The sequence below is a fragment of the Canis lupus genome, chromosome 4 (assembly GCF_003254725.2).
Source record: "Canis lupus dingo isolate Sandy chromosome 4, ASM325472v2, whole genome shotgun sequence".
Classification (NCBI taxonomy): Eukaryota; Metazoa; Chordata; class Mammalia; order Carnivora; family Canidae; genus Canis; species Canis lupus.
The window spans coordinates 5,690,288-5,711,975 of NC_064246.1; the positions used below are offsets into that span (position 1 = coordinate 5,690,288).

Below are 21,688 nucleotides of genomic sequence, written 5' to 3' on the forward strand. Positions count from 1 at the left end.
ATCACATGGAAAGTAAGAAATGGCTCAACACTACCTGGGTAGGATGGGGTGGGGTCTATGTCTCCCATACACATCAGCTGCATGCACCCTTCGGCAGCCCTTACCCACTTCACATGCCCCTCTGAACCTTCCTGCCTCCATGCACAGGGGCTCTTCTCCATCGTCTGACTTGTGCCAATGTTAACTGCTCCACAAGAGCCACTGGCTGCAGGATTCTCACTCTGGAAAGCCACCCCTCCTTGCTCTACACCTGCTGTGCAACACAGATTTTGCAAATGTTCACAAGGGCCGTGGCATTTTGTGCTGACAATTTTACTTTATCTCTTGTTGATGAGTCTAGCCTAGGGCTTCTGGACCCGCCAAAGAGTCATAATCACACTGACATGGCACATACTTAAATGGCTGCTATTCTTCAAATCCCACAAGCATGAGCTTTGGATCTGACCTTTTACAAAACTTCCATGAAGCCACTTGGGAAAGCATAACATTGTTACAGCTGAATTCATCCTGTACTGAAAGGACAAGACACAATTGCATACTCTCCATAAACTGCTGAACTTCAATGACAAATCCTTGATATCCTTTCAGGGATTAACAAAGACCTCAGATAACCAGGGGAAGAATGGGAGCTGGAGTACACGGGAACAGAGGAGACTAGGAGCTAATATGATATTTCCTTCTTGCCTCAGTGAGAGCTGAAGAATCACTTGTGGTATATTCTGGACTCATGTATGGGAGACCCTGGCTGTCACTGCATTTCCCTGGGATGTAGCCAGCAGCTGTCTAGCTGAGATGCATCAGTGAGGTGGGGATCATATGTAAGGAGAAGCAAATCAGCTAAACTATGCACACCGTGATAATAGGACACAGGGCTGGACCTTGTAGAGCCGGGAGACCTGGTGGAAAAACAGGAGGGCGTCAACATCTGGGTCATGAGGACAATGCTCTGTGTTTGTTTCTCCACTAATATATCCTTGAATATTTGAAATGATATTTTAAAACAGGCAGAGACAATCTACATCTAAATCAGCTACATCCATCTCATTTCTTCTTTTGCTGACACTAGGATCCATTATGATTTCCCATTTAGACCTGGACCATTGCCTGTGTGCTCAGACAGCTACGTGTGCACGTGTGTGACGTGAGTGATGGTGTGTGAGCATGTGTGTATGTGTGTGTATGTACATGTGTGCATGTGTTGTATGGGGGGGGGTTAAGGAGAAGGTGCACTTCCTCAGCAGCAAGCCTGATCAAAGTCTCCTGGCATAAAAATGGTTATATGCCATTGCCATTATTTGTCACCAACTGGAAGACACAGGCCAATTAAAAACTAAAGTTTCCCAATTTTGCCCATTTTTTTTCTAAACCATTTACAAAAACAAACAACAAAACATCAAATATCAACTGTAAGGCTCTGGACATATCGCTGTTTTGGGGTTGACGATTCTTGAAAATAAGACAGGAAACAAGACTGCCAGGAGGAAGGGTGAAGGCAGAGGGATGTGCTGAGCACAGGACAGTTTGCCCCTCCCTCCTTCCCTCAGGCCCTCTGAGCTGGTGGCTTAACCAGGGCTCCTGAGTCCCAGTGGAGGCCTCCTTGCCCCTGTATACAGGGGTACAAAGGTAGCTTCACCCACTGGGTTATGAGCAATTCAAGGGCAAGAACGTGCTTGGAACTTCCGTTCCCCTGTGCCCCATGGTGCAGGGTCAGAGCAGGCAGTTGGTGAAGCTTGTTGATTAATGCTTGTAGGAATTAAGAATGAACAAGCCAGTGGGTAAGCAGGGCTAACCCAGGCATTTGGATCTGGGTGTTGTGGGGAGATGCTGGGGGTAACCACAGGTCCCTTCAACAGACAAAGGCGTCCCCAGCCTGACACCATCACTTCCCCACTCAGCACCTCCAGCCTTGCTTTACGTGACCTATCATTATTTTACTTATTGTTTGCTTCCCCACTAAAATGTAAGCTCCACAAAGGCAGGGATTTTCACTTGTTTTGGTCACTGTGGTATCTGTAGCACCTAGAAACTTGGCCGATTTTGTAGAATGACCGAAGGCATAGCCACAACCTCCTAGAGTGGAAGTCCCCTCCTGCCATGATTCCACCCTTTAGAGAGCTGGTGACAGGAGAACAGGCCAGAGCATGTCTGGGGCTCAGGGTAAGAAAGGGCAAGCAGAGAGGCCCACCAGCTCCCATCAGATGGAAGGCCCTATGGCACCAGGAAGGCCAGAAATGTGCTGGGGCATTGTTAATTAGGGCTGCCATGATGATGCCTTAGCATTCACATTGGGCCCACAAACATGTGCCAAAGTTTCCTGGAAAGAAGATTTCCCCCGTTTTCAGAATGCCTGAGTTTGGCAAGAAAATGATCACTGAAATGCTTTTCACCAACATAAAGGTTTGCTTTAGGCTTAAGAAGTGACCATCCAAAGCAAGAGATCTGGCTTTGCAATACTTCAAGATTTATACTCAAAATCTTGGCCTCTCTCAGGAACTGGGTTCTCTCTCCCCATCCCTAAAAGAATCCTACAAGAAATAAAAAATGAAAACACGAGAGTCAGTGTACTGTTGATGTGAAATGGGGCATACTCCGTAACCAGTTGTGGAATAAGCATTTGAAGCTTTTTCAAAGCAGCTCTGATGCTATCTGTCCTCTACTCAAAACATCCCCAAGGATCCCTCTGCTTAGGGCACAAAGCCCTTGATCCAGCAGCACCCAAAGCCCTTCGGGTCTGGGCCACTATCTGACTATAGCTCTCCCATCCACCCTGCCCTGTCCACGCACCCACGCTGCAGCCACTGGCTGCCCACCCTCCCACTTGCCTCCTCCCTACAGCTCGCCTGGTTTCCATGTGGGTCTCTGTCCCACTCAGTTGTGCTCCTATGGTGAGAAGTGTCAACGAGTCTGTTCAATTGCACCGGCCTGCAGCCTTGTGTTCCACTCCATGTTCTGCAGCACATCACTGCTGGTATTTCTAGATTCCATCCGATGGCTTCTCTGTTGGACCTAGAACCCTTCCATGCACCCTTCCCCCCACCAGTATTCATGCCAGCATTCAAACCTCTCTGCAAGGTGTGGGAGGGTCACCAGGGGCTGCTCCTGCCCAACTTCCCCCACCCCACTTACCTCCCACAGCCAAGTCGAGCTCCCTCCCTCACATGCTCTCTGCAGCCTCTGCTTCCTCGTGCTACTCTGTCTGCCCAGGGTCCAGTACCATCTGTTTCTCTTTAGGGAGGTTATTCCTCAGTTGTCTGCTTGAAGAAGCCTTCCCACCCGGGCCCGGGCCCCACACACCTGGCTTCTCCCCTTTTCTCTGCTCCCCTGCTCATAGCCCCCCCAGCCTTGTTTGCCTGTCTGACTCCCACACCGGGCGCCCATTTATCACTGTGTGTCCCTGATGCCTCACCCAGAGAAGACATGCAGTGCCACTTCCAGAATGCAAGGACCACTGCTCCACTTTGCTTCCTAGACCTTGGATATCAGAGCTGTGAGACCACACACGGTTCCTGCATTACGTCTGTGCAGCTACATACACACTGGGCCCTGGTAGAATTTGAGATGAAAGGCATGGCATCAAAACTGCCCTTTCCCCCTTCTGGGCTCAGAATGTTTCTCAGTGTTTCTGAAACGGAATCAGTTGGCTAGCTTACAGTAGCCTGAAACTATGGAAGGCAGAGAAAAACATCTATCACCACTGTATCATTTGCTTTCTTGGCAGCTGCATGACAGCAGAAGGCTCTAGCGTTTGCTCATGAAAAGAGGTCACTACCGGTAGAAATTCCTGGAAGACCTGACAAGCGTGCAGGAGCCCCAGATCTGCTCTGGCTGCTCTCTGCTGCTTGTGGCAGCCCCTGGGACCTGAGCAGCTGTCCTCTTGTCATGGCAAGCCATACCCCTCGAGAGCACGGACCTCATGCAGCCTCCCCGCCAGGTGCCCAGCTCAGTAGGAGACTCCTGGGACCCCTCTTCCGATTACGTCTGCAGTATCTATAACACCCACATGCATCTTCATGGCCAGAGCCTATCTGGATCCCTGGCACTGCTGTTTCCTTGGTGCATTCACGTGGCCCGCTGTCAGCAGGCAACAGGGGACCACAGCCATGAGACTGAAAACCCACGATGGTTGGGCTGGGGGGTTTTCACATTCACACTCTTAATTCCTGATGACAGTGCCTGAGCATGAGAAGCTGGGGTCAGTTCTAGGATGCCCTGTGCAGCTAGCAGGGCCTAGAGCTAATTTCCCCAAGGCTTACAATAACACCTGCATGACACTGCTGAGTTAGCCCTTGCTCTAAGACCCACTCCTGTCATGTAAATAGATCACGAAGCAGTCGCTAAATGAAGCAGGGGCTACATCCTTGGATGTAACCCACAGAGGACAGCACAGGACAGTGACAGTTCCTAACATTTTAATGGCATCTCAGTTTATAGGGCACTTGCATATACAGTGTCTCATTTAATCACGCAACAATCTTTTGTGCAGGATGGTGCATGTGTCATCAGCTTCCGTTTACAAATGAGCATTTGAGGCTCCCAGAGCTTAAACAATTGCCGGGGGAGCCTCTCCTCCCTCGAAAGTGGCACACGACCAGGGCTCAAACATCTCCAGGACCCCAAAGTGAGTCACTCATCAGTTCTACGTGGTACCATGAATCTTGGTTCCTCCATTTGGTCAGATTGGCAGCATTTAAAAGCCTGTAGCTAAGACTCACAACACCAGGCTGTTCAAGTCAAAGTGTGGCCCGTGGTCCAGCAGCACCAATACCCCTGGAAGTTCCTTAGGAAAACAGAATCTCAGATCCATGCAGACCTACCACGTCAGCATCCACCTTTCAGCAAGATCCCACGTGAGCTGGCTGGGTTTCAGGAGCTCTGTGCCCGGCAATGTATGCCTTCCTCTGTGCTCTGGCTGACTCTTCTAGCATCACACTGGGGAAGAAGCCTAGCAGCACAGGCCTTGGGGAAAAGAAACTCCCATCTGATTGCTTCCCAAGAGCCTGAAGAGCTCCTTTCACTGCCTCCCTCTCTTTAAGAAAGAGACCTTTGCCCTTTCCTGCCCAGATTCCTGCTGAAAAATTGCAGACAGACAGGTCTCCTCAGTTGATTCTAGATCTTTCCTTTGCTGGCACTAATTCTGATAAAAGCACAAAAATGGGAGATGTAATTTTGGTTTTCCTTGACTTCTGAGAATCCCTGAGTCTGTTTAGGGGACTCCCAATGTGATTGTGACAGAGTTATGACCTCTTCAGTGAAGTCAGTGATGTTCATTCTTTCTCCCTTTCCTGAGAAAGAATCTTCCTGTGCCCCTCCAGCGGTGTGCTGGGCTTGACCAGCTACCCAGTAACTCAGTGGTAAATGAGCAGCTCTGCTTAGAGCTGATTTTTAAAAAGGTTTTAAGAAAGATTTTTTTTTTAAGAGGTGGAGCTAAGCTTTATTGTAGAAATGGGCAGGGTTTCAGCTGGCTTCCCTGACCCTGTTGTGATTACCGGCCCTGCCCTCCCCTGCCCTCCAGCCCACTTAGCCTCATAACCTTTTCATGATCCTTCCCAGACACTGTCTACCGGGAGCCAGTGAGCTGACGTGGTGGTGACCGACGTCTGTGTTGAACTAATTCCACTTCAGTGACCTCTTTATTTTCCTACCTGGACTTTTTAACCACCACCAAGCATGGTTCCTTCTGGGTTGTTCTTGGCAGTCGGTTAAGGGATTCAGGGCCTGCCCCAGGGGCCGACAGTGCATGCGTTGTCCAGAGGTAGGTGAGCCACGTCATGTGGAAGACATGGGTCCCAGATGGCCACCAGTGCTACCCTTAGGGGAGCCCTTGTTTCAGTGTGCAGGGGAGAAGGGGGCAAGGAAAAACATGTCATCTTCTCAGCCAGTGATTCTCCCTCAAGAAAGGGCACCTAGGCTCACTTTCAGCTTATTGTTAAGAGGAAGGAGCTCAATATTCTAGTCGGTTTAAAGAAAGGCAAACTCCTAATTACAAACTATGCTCAGAGCTCCACGGCTGTTAAATACATCCGATTACTGAGGATCTGTTCTTGTCTGTGACCAAAAGTGGACCGTTAATGTTCCTCTTGCCTTGGGGACAATCATGGGCCTTATCAACATTTCTAAATCTGCTTCAGTTGGCTCTTGGCTGCTCTTCAGGAGAGGTGCATTAAGTGCCTCTTTAGTAATTTCTGGCTGGTCCTGGGAGCCACTGGTTTAATTCAATCCTGAGAACACCCCAGGCCTGGGCCCCAGGTCTGGGCTCCAGGATCTTTGCTCCTGCACCAGGTCTTGTTCCCAGACATTGCTCGGAGTCTTTTCCACTAAGGGGATGGGTGAGGCTGCCTCATGACTCAGTCCATACTTCCTCAGAGCCCCTTCCTCTATAATCAGCAGTCTGACTTACAACTTGTTCTTCCAAAGGAGCCAATCCAAGTTCCGTCTGAACCGTGAAAAAAGTTGGGCACCTCACACTTCCACCTGTAACTTTACAGTGACATCTAATGGTAGATTGCCACAGACAGATCCCGAGCAGAGTCTAGACCTCTGTTCCCCCAAACTCTTTGCTCCTTGGACCTGTGATGTTTCATTTATCTTGTGACTTCTACTCATTTCCAGAATAGGGCTGAAGCTTAAAGCAGATGGTACGGGGGACATGGTGGTTTTATGGGGCATGTGTCTGGTGAGGTGGGGTGAAGTGGGAGAAAAGGCAGTGGGGAAGGAGTGAGAAGCTTTCAACTTTCAAATCTTTTCCCCACCACCAGGGCTGACCAAAGCTAAGTTCCCAGGGCCCACTGAGTCACATTGGCCAGCATTCTTTCCTTTTTCTTTTCTGAGTAGATCCGATTTGGGGCAGCAGGAAACCCTTGACACAATCCACAGAGGGCCCCCCAATTAGGGCAACCATGAGATCCTGCAACTGGTGTAAGGTAAGGACTCAAAGTCAACACCAATGATTTGACTTCTGAAGAGGTTTGTCAGGATTTCTGGCTTCTCTGTGAAAGGAAGGTCACACCAATAGACTCCATCTGAGAAAGTGCTGTCAACAAAGTTCAGATGCTGCTTTGATTTTGAGAACCACACTGCCAGATAATCAGACCCATGCAATCGCATAACGAAAGGAGGCAATGTCTTGGGTTGGAAAGAAAATGAGCAATCCACTCTTTGCAGTGAACATTTCCATGAGGGAAGGTAAGCTGCAGGAAGCAGCCACATCACCCGGCTCCATGGGCTCACTTTGCTCACCCCAGCCTGAGGAGTGGTAACAGAGCTACTCCTGGGACAGAATTGTTCCAGTTCTACACTTTCTGGGAACCTATCACAGCCTTTCTCTAAAAAATGCTGCCTTTTGTTTCATATAAAGGAGTTCCTAGGGCAGAAGACATAGGAAGCAGGGGAGAATCCTGGGTTTGGGGGAGAATCCTGATCCTTGCCCCACTCAGACAGCAAGTGACACTGTGAACTCTCACCACTGCTCCCACCGACCCGACAGAGCACCAGCTGCCAGGACAGCACAGCAGCACCAGTGCTCAGGAGAGCAGCCCAGAGCAGGGCCTCCCATCTGGAAGGTGCCTACCTGTATCTCTGCTTCACAGACTGCTTCTCTGTGGACTTGCAGATGTGCCCCACGTAGTACAATGGGAAGAATAAAACATTCCAGTTGGTGGCAAACCATGTCAGGGTGAAGGGAGCATCGAACTTCCTGAAGGTCAGCTTGGCGAGCTGCGTGGAGCCTGTCCAGGAGGAGCACACGCACAGCACCACCGCCACACCCCAGAACATCTTCTTGAGCTGCGCCCGGGAGCATCTCCAGCAGGGGTGGCTCGTCCTCCCGCCGGCCTCTGCCCCAGCCGGCGCCTGGGCCTCCGCCGGGCCCGGGGAGTCCCGGGGGCGCTCCTCCCCTGGGGGAAAAGAAGGGGTTGGTTAACCAGGGGGGGCGCCACACGTTCTCCTTGGTGACCCAGACCAAAGGGTGAGCAGGAGCCAGAAGGCACCTGAGCACACTGCCAGGATCATGGCCTGCCACCCCAGGGAGGGGATGAGGGGTTATGGAGGCAGCTTTCTGAAATCAAACTTAAACAGAAGACATTTCGCTGGTTTTGTTATCCTCCAGGATCTTGACCTTCAAAGTGTGGTCCATGGGCTAGTAGCATCAGCAGCCACCCCCCAGCTTGCTGGAGACAGAGCATCCCAGGCCTCACTCCAGAAGTGCAGAGGCCAAAGCTACATTTCAACAGGTGATCTACGTACACACTTGTGTTCAGGAAATGCTTCTCCAGCACACACAGGCTGAAATATTTTCACTCTGGTCTGTGTCAGCTCACATGTCCTGCTGTGCTGTAAGGCACCAGGCATCCCGGGAGCTGGGGATTCCTGCAGGAGAAGGTCCTAGGCCCTGACCTCTAAAAGCTCCCAGGACACTGAAAGAAGCTCCTCCTGCCTGTTACTTAAAGGTCCAAGAGTGAAGAAGCTCATCTTATTTTGCGTGCATAGCCAAAACAGACTTTCCTCTCTTATCCCTTTATTTGTTTCATCTTCCTGCTGATGGCCTTCAGTGCTACTTCCAAGTGTTACTTAAAAACCACAGCCTCTGGCAGCGGGTGCTGCGGAAGGCCTCAGACACTCCACTCCAAGCCATGTGACTTCTGGAAACCAGGCAGCAGCCCGCGGTGGGGCTCTGCGGCAGTGCTGTTCCCACAGACCATGAGGAGGTGAGATGTTATTTTCCACTGTTTGGTTTTCATTCATGATTGTGTGTGCATGTCAGTCAGTTGGAAATTTAAACAGAACTGAAACTTGCATAGGGTGTAACCAGGGACAGACATAAATTTCCAGGAGATCATGCACTTGCCCTGGCACTGGGCTAAACAGGGGCACCTAGTGCTAACAGGCTGTCTCCACCACAGGGGTACGGGGGATGGTGTAAAATATACTGGGGTCAAACATACTCTTTATATTTTGTTTGACATTAAACTGAGCTTTGTATATCATACTTTCTAAAACAAAATAATTCCATGAGGTACAATCCTTAGAGTAGCCTATTATACAGGTGTTAGCTAATCCTATTATGAATTGCCAGCCCAGCTGTACCTGTTTTAGCCCAAGCCTCACATGGCTAGTCAAGGGGAGATCATGTCCTTACTAGCCCAAATCCTACTTGACACTACCTATATTGTGCTTCCTTACCTGCTTTTTTAATGTTTAACTTCCCTCTTCCTCTTACTTCTCATGTGAGTATATATGATAGCCAGAAAGCATCTGGAAAATCAAATGTCTAAGTGCCTTCCAAGCTTCCAGCAAGTTGTACGTTTCTGTCATGGACTGGAGGACAGGAGAACCATAGAAGGGCAAAAGCAAAGCAGATTCCCATCCTTCTGCATTACGTCCTCCCACTAGGATGTCTTGTCTTCATTCCCAGTGAATCCCCACAACTTCAGGCACATTTAATTTCAGATAGAAGCCACACATTTCAATTTATACACTGTATTACCTGACATTGTGGGTTAGCCCTGCGACATTTTATTACTGGGATAATTTCCCAGCAGTGCTGGGGGTAATCTCTCAACTATCATTACCACTACCAAAAACATATGGAAAAGATGATTATGGAGATGATGAAAAATCTGTGGAAAAATAAAATACAGTTTCACACGGGTAACTTCCTACTGAAGATGGACTCTGGAGGAGGGTGAGTAAATTCAGACTTGTGGCTTGTTTTTTTTTTTCATTTAGTGGTAGATATAGTTTTAAAACTTAAAGCATTAAGCGATGACAGATGTTGTGTACTGTTATGATGACAGAAAAAGTCACCAAATCACGTGATACTGTGATAGATTTGGAATAAAGAAGTTATACTTTTAACTTTGTCATCCTTTTGAATCATTTAACCAAGGGAAAATTAATAATACACAAACAATATAAAGACATTCAAAACTAAAAATATATGCTATTCTTTAAAAATCAGGTAGAACAATGCTTTCCCAACATGTTAACAGGCACTATAAGAAAAAAGATTCTATGATCAGAAAAGTTTGGAAAACTCTATGTAGATCAGAGCCAGGTTCTTTTGCTTTAGGAATAGCAGGGTTAATGGACATTGTGAATTTCCACAGCTACAGAATGTGTGTTTCCCATATTATTTTTAAATATTTATTTGAGAGACAGAGAGTGTGTGCTCATGAGTCAGGGGAAGAGCAGAGGGAGAGGGAAAGAATCTCAAGCAAACTCCGTGATGGGCACAGAGTCTGACGTGGCACTCACAACCCTGAGATCATGACCTGAGCTCAAATTAAGAGTTGGCCTCCTAACCAACTGAGCCACCCTGGCGCCCCTATTTTCCATACTATTTAAATGTAACACCTGTGGTAGGAATGGTGTTCCTTGGAACACACTTTGGGAAACACTGGAATAGACCCACAAAGAATCCTAGGCATCCAAACTGAATTCATTGCAAGTTTTTCACTTCACTGTACAGAGCTTATTATGATAATAATAACTATTTACCAACTTCATTACCTCATTCATTCCTAATACTTCTGATAGAGTGGATCTACTTCACATAAACTAAAAATATTCTTTATTTACAAAAGTACTGAAAAGCATAAATAATAAGGAATACATACTAATCTGAGTATCCCAAAGATAATACTACTGAGATTTTGCTGCATTTTCCCTAGTCTTTTGTGTCTTTGTAACACACACACACACAGACACACACACACACACACACACAGCAAAACTGGGATCGTATTTTATTTCATCCAGCATTCATTTAACTGAATGCAAGGCACGGGCTTTGTAAGTCTCAGAGGGCTACAGTGTGACATATCGTAGGAACATCTCAGTTGGCTAGGAAACCGCCATGAAGCATCTGCCCTGGGCCAAGAGCTCCAGGCAGTCAATAAAATAAATATAAAGCATGATTACTGTTCTTCAGGAACTTACAGTCTGTCTGGGAGTGACAAAACAGACCTATGAAAGAATTACAGAACAATTATGTGCAAAACAGATTTGGCTGTAATGGAAATCCTGAACAAAGCATGACCAGTGTGGGCTGTGATAACAGTGAAAAAAAAACCAGATGAAGCAGAAGGGTGGCCTGGGTCTTGAAAATAGACTCTGAGTAAAAAGGGAAGCAAAGTTCAGAGTCGGGAATATACATGGTCTGCTGAGGGGCAGCGAGTGATGCAGTGGGATCCGAGAGCCACTGTTGCCTTGCCCCACTGGGACACCTGATCTTGCCTTGCTCATTCAGCCAGATTGGCCAAAAGGACTGGAGAAAATTCGGATGTCTTATTTTATTTAGGAAGTATGTGCCCTAGTGTCTATAACAAACACCTAAAATGAGTCAAGGAATAAGAATAGAGTGATGTAATAGATTTGGTTTGCAGGTGTGCTGATTCTCCACTATTTGAAAGGCAGCATAGGCGTCCCACATCATGCACCATCCTCAGGGTCATTTTCAATGCATTGTCCAATTTACGCTTGGGTCTCAGAAAGGAGCAATTATAGCGGGGGGTGAAGTCGGGGGGCAGTGCCCCTTCTCAAAAGCCTCTCAAATCTTCAAGTGGTGGAAACTTTTGCTGACTTTCCTTCCCATCTTGAATTGCAAGTCAAGCGATTCCTCAGCATCTGACTTCACTCCTTTAGTATAGCAGCTTAAAGACGAAGTCCAGATTGCCTCCAAGAAATCACCGCTGAATTAGCCTCACGCTTATTTCCTGCCCCAGCTCCTCTGGCCATTATTATAGCACTAGGAATGCTATTTATGTCACCCTCACTGTCCCAACACTCCCTCCCACTAACTACCCCTCTATTTATGACCTTGTGCCTTCCATTCTAACCTTGCACTTTAGCTAACAGTTCTGGGAACGATGCAAAGTAGATTATACACTGTGGCTCAATGGTCATACAGACATAAGCTGTAAGGGTGGAGTCAAGCATCTCCTTTTGGTTATGCCACATAATTCATTCAGAAGCACTGGCTGACAGGTGGGGGGGTCTTCCCTATTCTGTTGCCTGAGTTGCTTCCACTGGCCATTTTAGAAAAAGGTGTGTACGTGCTAGAGAAATGTTCTCTTGTACACAATGTGTACTCCATGGCATGGTGAGATGTAACCGTATCCATGCATGAACTTCCATCTTGAGCTCTGCGCTCATTGAAACCATTCATCAGCCCTACCACCTGCAAAATCACACTCAATGCTAGTCTCCTACCAGCATTTAGAAAGCATTCACTTGGGTCAAGTACCAGCAGCAACTAGAGACAGTGTCTGCTCAGGATGAGGAAACTCTAGGGCATAATGGGTGAGCTGGAGGTCTGGTTTAGCCACCAACTCATTCTGAGACCAAGGCAAGTCCTTTGTCTCATGAGCTGTCTACTGCTTTTCCCTGAGAAAATGAATTAGGGGCTTTTAATGTTTAGTGAAAGTCAATTTCTATAATGAGAAAGCAAGAAAAATTAGAAAAGCATTTACTTTTAACTTAAAGTTCACATAAAATGGCTCTTCCAAACTCCCAAGAGACACTAACCTTTTTTTTGAGGTCCCCTAGGAATAAGTAGGTCCTTGGTGACTCTCTGAAAAGGCATCTGGGAAGTTTGCACTTAGAAAGTGCCCAAGTGATGTCTTGGGTTCCTAGGGGTAAGGAACTCAGAGCTGGGATCAAAGGCCCATTGGCTGGCCTAGTCCCAGCCTCCCAGAAGAAAGGAGATAATTGTGAAATGATCACCACTATCCATGCTTGGAACATTTCCATCACATCAAAGTGAGTCCTGTTGCTCTACCTGCCACTACCCACCTCTACTCCCAACCCGAGACAACCACAAAGCTGCTACCTCTACAGATTTGCTTATTCTGGATATTTCATATAAATATGTAGACTTTTGCATCTGGCTTCTTTCATCTGCTATAATGTCTTTGGGGTCCATTCATGTCATAGCATGTAAAAATTGTTTATTCTTTTTCATGACCGGGTAGTACTTCACTGTATGGACACTTCTCATTCATCAGTTGATGAATATATATCATTTCCTGTCTTTAGCTACTGTGAATAATGCTGCTAGGAATGCTCACTGATAGCATTCATAGTGAATGCTGTTTTTATAGCATTCTCGGTATGACTGAAGTTTTCATTTCTCCTGAGTGGACTAGTTATGTTTCGGGGCTGCTTATCCAACTAATATTTATTGACACTTTCCATTGAGTACACATGATATTGCTTGCATGCCCATGTCTAAGAAGGCTCAGTGCCTCTAGCTTTGTCCAAACAGGACCCGGTGGAGAGCTGCTCTGGAAACTAGAGCCTACTTTTTGTTTTTTCCTGGACTGCCTAGGGAAGATGGCCTACATTTCCCATTTATCGATCACTGATGCACACACCAGTTCAGGACCAGGCCACCCAACTAAGTAGCTTTTGTAAAATGAAGAGCCCAGTAGAAAGCTTTGGTTCATGGCCGTTTGCAAGTGTAATTCATCTCCTAAAAATGCTAAAATTCTGGTTTTGTTTAGCTCATATACTTTTTAAATACTTGCTCAGTGAATTTACATATGACTGTTTTTTAAAAATATTTTATTTATTTATTCATTAGAGACACACAGAGAGACGCAGAGACATAGGCAGGGGGAGAAGCAGATTCCTGTGGGGAGCCTGATGTGGGACTCAATCCCAGGACTTCGGGATCACGCCCTGAGCCAAAGGCAGACACTCAACCACTGAGCTACCCAGGTGCCCCTGTTTTTTTTTTGTGTGTGTGTGTGTGTGTGTGTGTGTGTGTTTGTGTTGGTTTGGAGAAGAGGGAAGAAGCAGCTATCCACTATAGGCCACTACAGGCACTGGATGTCCCAAAGCAATCCCCATTTCTCATATCCTGACCCATTATGCCCACCTATACTTGTGAGACCATCTGTTTGGGATTCTGGATTCGGGGTCTGAAAATACTCCCATTATTCAGACATGGTGAGGCCCCGATCATGCTCCTGACTAGCACTGGGCACAGGAAAAACATAGAATACACAGGTAATTAAAGTTGGATGCTGACCCTGAGTAAGGGGGGAAGGGAGGGCACGCACAGGGAAGCAAAGGGACAAGGGACAGTTAAATACCCAGTATACATGTCTTGCTCTCTGCAAGGAGATTTCATGGATCTTTTTTCACCTGTCATCATGTTATGATCAGTAGGAGTATTCTTGTTTTGTGGATTGGACAGCCGAGGCTCAGACAGTTACTTTCCATGGTCACAGCTTAGTGAGTGGCTGAGATGCAATTCCAAGCACGTCTGACTCCAAAGAATCAGCAGGAAGGGAAAGCATCCTTATTCTCCTGGACAAAAGTGGATTCAGGGTCATGGTGCCAAACACCCCACTCAGAAGTACAGATCACTAAAGATGGATCTCAGGTTTCCAGAGGACAGACCCTGTTTTTTAAACTTGGAGGAGTCTGACAACGTGTGGGATTCTGAGCCACGAGTTTCCATGCTGGAATGGGGGGTTGTTAGGAACTGGACATTTGTGTCCTCCCCACCAAATTCATACACTGCAGTCCCAACCCCCTAGTGTGGCTGCATTTTGGAGATGGAGCCTCTAAGAAAGTAGCTAAGGTCAAATGAGGTTTAAGGGTGGGACCCTGATCTGATACTTGGCGTGGCCTAAAAGAAGAGAGAGCAGAGAGCTCATTCTCCTGGAAGGAAGGTCATATGAGGACAGAGTGAGGGGTGGCTATCTACGAGCCAGGCAGAGAACCTCTCCAGAAACCAAATTTGCTAACACCCTGATCTTGGGCTTCCAGCCTCCAGAACTGAGAAAAATCAGTGTCTGCCATCTAAGTCACCCAGGCTGTGGTACTTACTTATGGAAGCCCAAGAAGACTACCTGGGGATGTCCCAGCAGTGTGTGCTGTGCTTGTAGGGGTGTGAGGCACAGACGGTGAGCACCACTGTGCAGGATGTGGGAACAAGCTGCAGATGACATAGTACTTATTTCGATAACCTTTTAGGAGGAGAAATAACCACACCAATGATTAAATTTTAAATATTCGATACTATCTCACATGTATGTGCCTCCCATGCATTGCTTATGCCTTTGTTGGAAAGTGAGTCCTGGAGGCAGTTTGCAGAGACAGAACACACAGCAGCTGCCAAGTTGTTTTTAAAAACCTGAATTATTTGCTGAGTGTGGATACAGAATTGGGAGGTGAATGAAAGCTGCTTTTTGGGGGGTGGAGTGGGGTGGTGGCCGGCTGCCCCTGCCATCACTACCATGTCAGTAATGACATCTCAGACATCCCACAGGCATTTGCACCCCACTCCCCATTTCCTTGGAGGTCCCCCAATAATCCCCAGGTGTCCAAACAATGCCACCTGATGTAGCGGATTTAAGACAATCCTGGCGTGTACACAGCCTCAGGCAAATGTGACATGTGAGAAAATGACTGGCTACAGGTAAGCTTTAAATAAAGCTGTGTGTGCCTTGGGGAAGGAAAAGTCGATGTCTGCCTTGGGAGGGAAGCAAGGGGTGTGTTTCCGCCAGTTTTGATCTGTGTGCCCTGCCAGGCATGGCCTGTGCAGCTCCCAGGAACCTTGCCATCTGGGACACAGTGCCTCCATACGCACAGCAGGTACTCACAAACTGGTGATATTGTGAGCTACCAATGACCCACACACAAACACGGGTAAATACACACCAATCCCCATTGCTGAGGTTCTTCCTGGGTTAGAGGATTCCTTGGACTTGTGTGTGAACTGGAGTTCAGGCTGGTTCAGGCTGGTGGGGCTCACAGGGAAAGCCATCGTTTCCAGGAAGACTGCAGCTCTGCAGGAAGGAAGGGGAGTGCCCTGGGGCCTTCTCCCCTGGCAGATAGGGGGACAACAGGGCCGTATTTTAACTGATGGCATGGATGCTTATTCAGTTAATCTGGAAGAATGAAGCACTGTTTTCTGAACCAACTTCTCAGCAGGGTCAGACACAGGCAGGACAAATGTGCTCCAACGAGGATGAATGTGGTATCGGCCTTAAGATATGAAACTCCTCATCCTAAGCTTTATCTTCTACCTTCTGCAGCAACTGAGGCTGATGTCGCTCAGCTAATCCCCAGGTCAGGAGGCTTTTCTACGAAAACACTCAGGCCTGCCCTGGGCAGTACTTGGAAGTTGCAGCTTCTCTCTGAGGTCTTCCAATACCTTTTTTTTTTTTTTTTTTTTTTTTTTGCACCACCCTATCACTTGGGAGTCCTCTCTGGGTGCCATCAGATGCCTGCTGCTGAAGAATCACGGCAAGTTGTACTCACATAGCTGGGTTTGCCTCCCCATGTTCAAATGCAAAGTCACCTCTGAAAGTATGTGCATCTGCATGGATGTGCTCGCGCACGCACATACATGCACACATGCACTGGGCACGGGGAAATACACATACAGGCCAAATTTCTTATTTGTCCCGGGTTTCTTTTTCTCAGAGCTCTGCACTCTGAGGATAGCCAGTGAAGGGTTTTAATCAGATAAACCCATCTCTGTTAATGAGTAAGCTGCTTAATAGACTCAGAGTATTTCCTGTGAAAGAGCCGATGGAAGATCTATTCTAATCTCCTATCTTTTCGGAGAAGAGAAGGCAGGGCTCCAAGAGGTGAGGCGACATGTCTGGTATATTAATTAGCAAGTGGGGGAACAGGAAAGGAAAGGTCAGGCTCCTGACCCTCGCCCAGCGTTCTTCCCCCGCACATCTTCTCCCAAGTCACACAGTGTCTTAACCAGTGAAAACGCATCCCTCGCCAAAAAAGCTTTTAAGAATTACATTTCTTCTTGGCTCTTCCAATGAAGCTTTCCTGAACCTGTTCCCACCTCTGCAGGCCTTCAGTCCTCATCCAGGATTTTGGGCAGATGGTTCCACTTCCTACGTTACAAAGATCAAAGCCGTCAGGTCCCTGACTTCCCTCCCCCACCATGTCCACATTTCTCTGAGTCTTCATCCATCATTTTCTTACTCTCCTTTTCAAAGCCAACCACCCCCTTCTCTAGTCTTAGGCATCCCCCCTACCCCTCCGATGCCCCTTACCCTCTCCCCTTCCTAGCACACTGCTGAGTCAACCACCCTTCTCTCAGGGCAGCCTCACACCTGGGCTGGAATCTGCTTCCTCTGGTTTGCTGCAATGCCTGCTTTCTCAAAACTCTGAAGCCGTAGAGGTGCTCTCACTTCCAAACACTTTAACCAGCTATCCACAACTGCTGCTCCTCTCCCTCACCCAGCACTCACCCTTTGCCCTTTGGCTTGCAGACCAGCACCCACTTAAAATGGTTTCTGCAGGAGCACCTGGGTGGCTTGGTGGTTGAGTGTCTGCCTTTGGTTCAGGTCATGATCCCAGGGCCCTAGGATCGAGTCCTACATTGGGTTCCCTGCAGGGAGCCTACTTCTCCCTCTGTCTATGTCTCTGCCTCTCTCTCTCTCTGTGTCTCTCATGAATGGATAAATAAAATCTTAAAAAAAAAATGGTTTCTGCAAAACCGCTCTCCTTGGCTGGATTTGACACCACATCCCACTCCCCTCTTTCTTGGCTTTCTTCCCGTGGTTTCTATGCTGCCATATGATGTGGGTCCTCTGGTTCTGCCTATCAGACTTCTTTCCTGCCTGCCCTGTTTTCCGGGTCACCTGCGGCTGTCAGGAAGCTGCGGCTGCCCGTTGGCTTCCACAGAGCCATCTCTCATGGCATCAGTCACTTGGCCTTAACCACCTCTTCCTCCACCTCTTGGCCTGCTCCACAGGGGCACCTGAAGCCACTGCCCAAGGCTCTGGCTCAGCCTATCTAAGTCTGACTTCCAGTGTCTCCCTCACCGATGTGCTTCCCCTCCCACCCTTGTGGTTACAGTTGCTGTTAATGGCAACTCTGTTCCCTGAGCTTAACCTTTAGAACTTGTCTTTGTTGGCTCCCTTTCCAGGCTCCAACTGCAACTCTATCTGGGAGACACTTTGGTCTTTTTGATTCTATCCTAAACATCCTTTATTAAAAGAATATTTATTGTGACAGTTGAAAGAGACTTTATGACCCATTTGGAACACGGCAGCTAGAGAAGACTGTCCAATTTTCCCAGACTTTGATGGAGTCTCTCCCCACTTCTATGGCCTGCTTCAGTCTACTCTCCCAAGCCCAGCATTTAGGAGGCCTGCGAACCCTGGCCCCTTCCCTCATCCCCCAACTTCTGCAGATAATGGGAGTTCAGGCCCCAGCAGACGGCTGGCAGGTTGCCCTTTCCGGCTCTGCACCTGTGTCCATGGGCTGCCTCTGCCAGGCATGCATAGTTCCCGCCCACGACATTGAGGGCACAGGAAAACCTCTAGCACACCACCCTGATCATGTGGAAGTCCCATTCCAAAGAACATATAGCCATCACCAGGATCTTGGTGGTAAGGAGGATGCTGAGGCCACATCCAGGCTTAGTAGGAAAGATGGTCGTTTGATGATGTCTTTTTGGCAAAACAGAGGGGAATGGTGGCAAGGGAGCTACATAGTGGCCATCTGTGTCCCAGCCAGAAGTGAGCTCGCCCTCTGCTGAAACACACCATTTATTTTACAACCCTTTCACGGAATTAAAAAAAAAAAAAAGATTCCAACATGTAATTGTTATTTGTATGCATTTGTGACATTTCTCACCTTTTGGAAGCTCTGTTGAGTCAAAGATTATTATTTACTCCCCCGGGCATCTTCAATAATATCTGGTTCATCCTCAGTAATATCTGAGTAGGTAACATATTTGTTCAACATGTAAGTGACTTTTGCTATTGAGGTTTCAGGTCTAGGACAATCCAACCTGGGAAACATTTTTGGGTACAGGAACACTCTGGCAGCATATTTTTCAAGATTCCTCTCCGATTGGACTAACAGGCCTCGTCTCCACTTACACAATAATGGAGCATCCCAGGATGACAGCCCTACCCCATTAATAGAAACAAAGCAGTCACACCTCTACCGGAGGTGGCTGAGAGAGGCCAACTGGCCCAGGAGCAGAGGTCCTAAGAATATCAACAGCAGGGAGCCATGGGGATGAGCCCACAAAACAGTGAGCCCCTGGGCGATCCAGACTTCTACATCATATTGAAGTGGGGGAGCTTCAGTGAGCAAACTTCCTCAGCACTTGCAAAGTGCCAGAAGCAGATGTACTTCTCATTGCTCCTCAAATGGAATGCAGTTGTACAATGGTGTTGCAACATTTCAGAGCCAGGTAGATACGGATACGAAGCCACTTGCTGACCTTGCATGAATGATCTCTCCGACACTCAGCTTCCTTGTCCGTAAATTGGGGTGCTTATCCTTCCTTTGGGAGAAATAGCAATAGGGTAGCAATCTCCCCAAACAAAGTGCCTGCAACATGGTAGGCTCATCAGCAGAAAAGATTATTCTCATAGGTAGAGGGACTATCTTGTCATGCTCATTTCCATAAGCGAGAACACATTCCCGCTGAGCTTCAATCACTCGCCAAAGTTGCCAAAGTTACGTGGCTCAGCATGAGAGGCGGGCACTAAACCTGGTCTATCTCATTGCAAAGCCCTCATTCTTCCCATCTTACTACCTGCTGCCTGCCTCTTGGGGAAATGTATTGTACTGTGTTCAACTACTGATTCCTACTGAATGTGACTGCATTGAACGTGGATTAGCTGGTGGTGAACATAGATGATCCCTCAACTAGAGATGTGTTACTGATCGATATTCAGTGTCTGAGTCCGATGGGAAGGAGAGGAAAAAGATATGAGAACAAGATATACTGTAAGATGGGACAGATGCCATCAACCTGGCTGGAAACCACTTTTCAAGACTCAAGCCCTAACTGGGGCCCAGCTGCTCTCTCCTCATGCTTCCTGGCCAAGCCTGTGCATACACCATTCCTTCTGCCTGAAACAGCCTTCCCGCCCTTCTGTGCCTAACAAGTTTTCTCACTTCAATTACAACACTTCTACCTCAGAAAGCTTCCTTCTCAAAGAGGCCTCCTCCTCTTCAGGAAAGTCTTCTCCTGGAGAATGCCCCCTCCTCAGATAGGCTTCCTCCTCAGACAGACCTCCTGCTCAGGAAATTCTTCTACTTAAGAAGGCCTCCTCAGACAGGCCTCCTCCTGCTCACAAGGTCTTCTCCTCAAAAAGGCCTCCTCCTCAGACAGGCCTCCTCTTTAGGAAAGTCTTTCTCTTCAAGGAGGCCTCCTTCTCAGATAGTCCTCCTGCTCAGGAAAGTCTTCACCTCAAGAAGGCCTCCTTCTCAGGAGGGCCTCCTCACATTACTCAATTATCAGTATCCCTGTGACACTCTACTCTTACCTTTGAACCGGAACTTACTGTCTTATACGAGAAAATACATCTGTCTGAATGTCTCTTATTTTATAGACTAAAACTTCCTTAAGGGAACGAAGCTAATGTCCATCTTTGTAATTCTAGGGCCTTGCTAAATAGACAAGGGACATGAAGTAGGATGGAGTAAGGTTGGATGAGGTATTTGTTGAGTAAATGAAGTCATCTTGTCCATTTTTCTGTGTTGAAGTTCAACTAAGTACTGCATTTTCTATTTTGGTTTTATACGTATTGCATGCTGGTGCCTTCTTGCCTCCCCATAGAAGACGCACTCCAAAACCTAATAAATCTTCCTTGTTGGCTGTGTTCTGTCACTGTAGCCTGTCTGCCATCCACACAGAAACAGCTACAGTGTGGGGACCACCTTGCCCTGTGCATCCAAGGCAAAACAAAATGATTCAGCACTTCCACAGCAAGCACACGAGATGCAAATGTTTCAGAAAATAGACCAAAATCCAAACTGAACAAAAACATCAAGGAAAGAAAAAAAAAACAGGCAGAGAAAAAAGTGCTACACATGTGCCCAGGCATACCAAGGGCAGGTTTTATCAGGCCCTGAACTGAAGACCTCTGCTGACATACACTTAGGGATCCCATACAAAACAGGAACTGGGGGCCTTCTAGTTTCACTGAGACTATGTAGATGCTTCTAGATACCATCCCCACACATGTACTCCTTGAGAACAGCAAGAAGGTATTTGTCGAAGGCGCAAGACAATCTGTGACAGGAGGACTGCTTAATTTATTAAGCATTTACTGTGTGCCAGAGAGGTGCTGGGTATTATCACCTCTCCTACCTCAGTGCATTCCCAAAAGTCAGCTGAGGTAGGTTGTTACTTTTGTTTTACCAGGGCTCAAACTACGTGATGGAGGCTCAGCATTTATGGTTTACACAAGTCCAATTGTACAGGAAGAAGAGCACAATCTTGATCCCCGATCTGTCTGATTCTCTGTCCACTAACCACACACATGTGCGTGCACCTGTTGGTTAAGAAAACCCAGTCCATGGCTTGCTAACCTTGTCAGCGTGGACAGGAATCTCAAAGCTCACCTGACAGCAGCCCTAAGGGAACCGGGGAAGGTATCTCCATTTTTATTCCCTGAAGTGAACCTGGATCTGGAATGTCACTCACTGCCTCCTGCAGCACCTCTGGGGGTCACGGCACCCAGCCTGGGTGACCTCACCATCTGTGTCCAGCCTAACTCCAAGTGCAGCTCAGACCCATCCTGCACAATGGGCTGGGGATGACCAGGAGTGGCACTGCTGGTGGAGAGCAGCCTGACTTGCCTTACTTAGAAGGTGGAGGTGGGGTGACTTCCCACAAAGTCCCCAAGAGTGAGTAGACAATGCCACCTCCCCTAAGGGAAATACATATCTACCC

At 47.6% G+C, this 21,688-nt stretch overlaps 1 protein-coding gene across 4 annotated transcripts in view; it reads right to left on the minus strand.

Moving 5' to 3' along the window:
• SLC35F3 (solute carrier family 35 member F3) overlaps positions 1–21,688 on the minus strand; it is a 389,956-nt gene that overhangs the window by 98,786 nt on the left and 269,482 nt on the right. For all 4 annotated transcript variants that reach the window (XM_025448463.3, XM_035714944.2, XM_025448466.3 and 1 more), the window contains one exon: positions 7,568–7,892. In XM_025448463.3, coding sequence (XP_025304248.3) covers positions 7,568–7,892 — 325 coding nt within the window. The remainder of the gene's footprint in view (positions 1–7,567; positions 7,893–21,688) is intronic.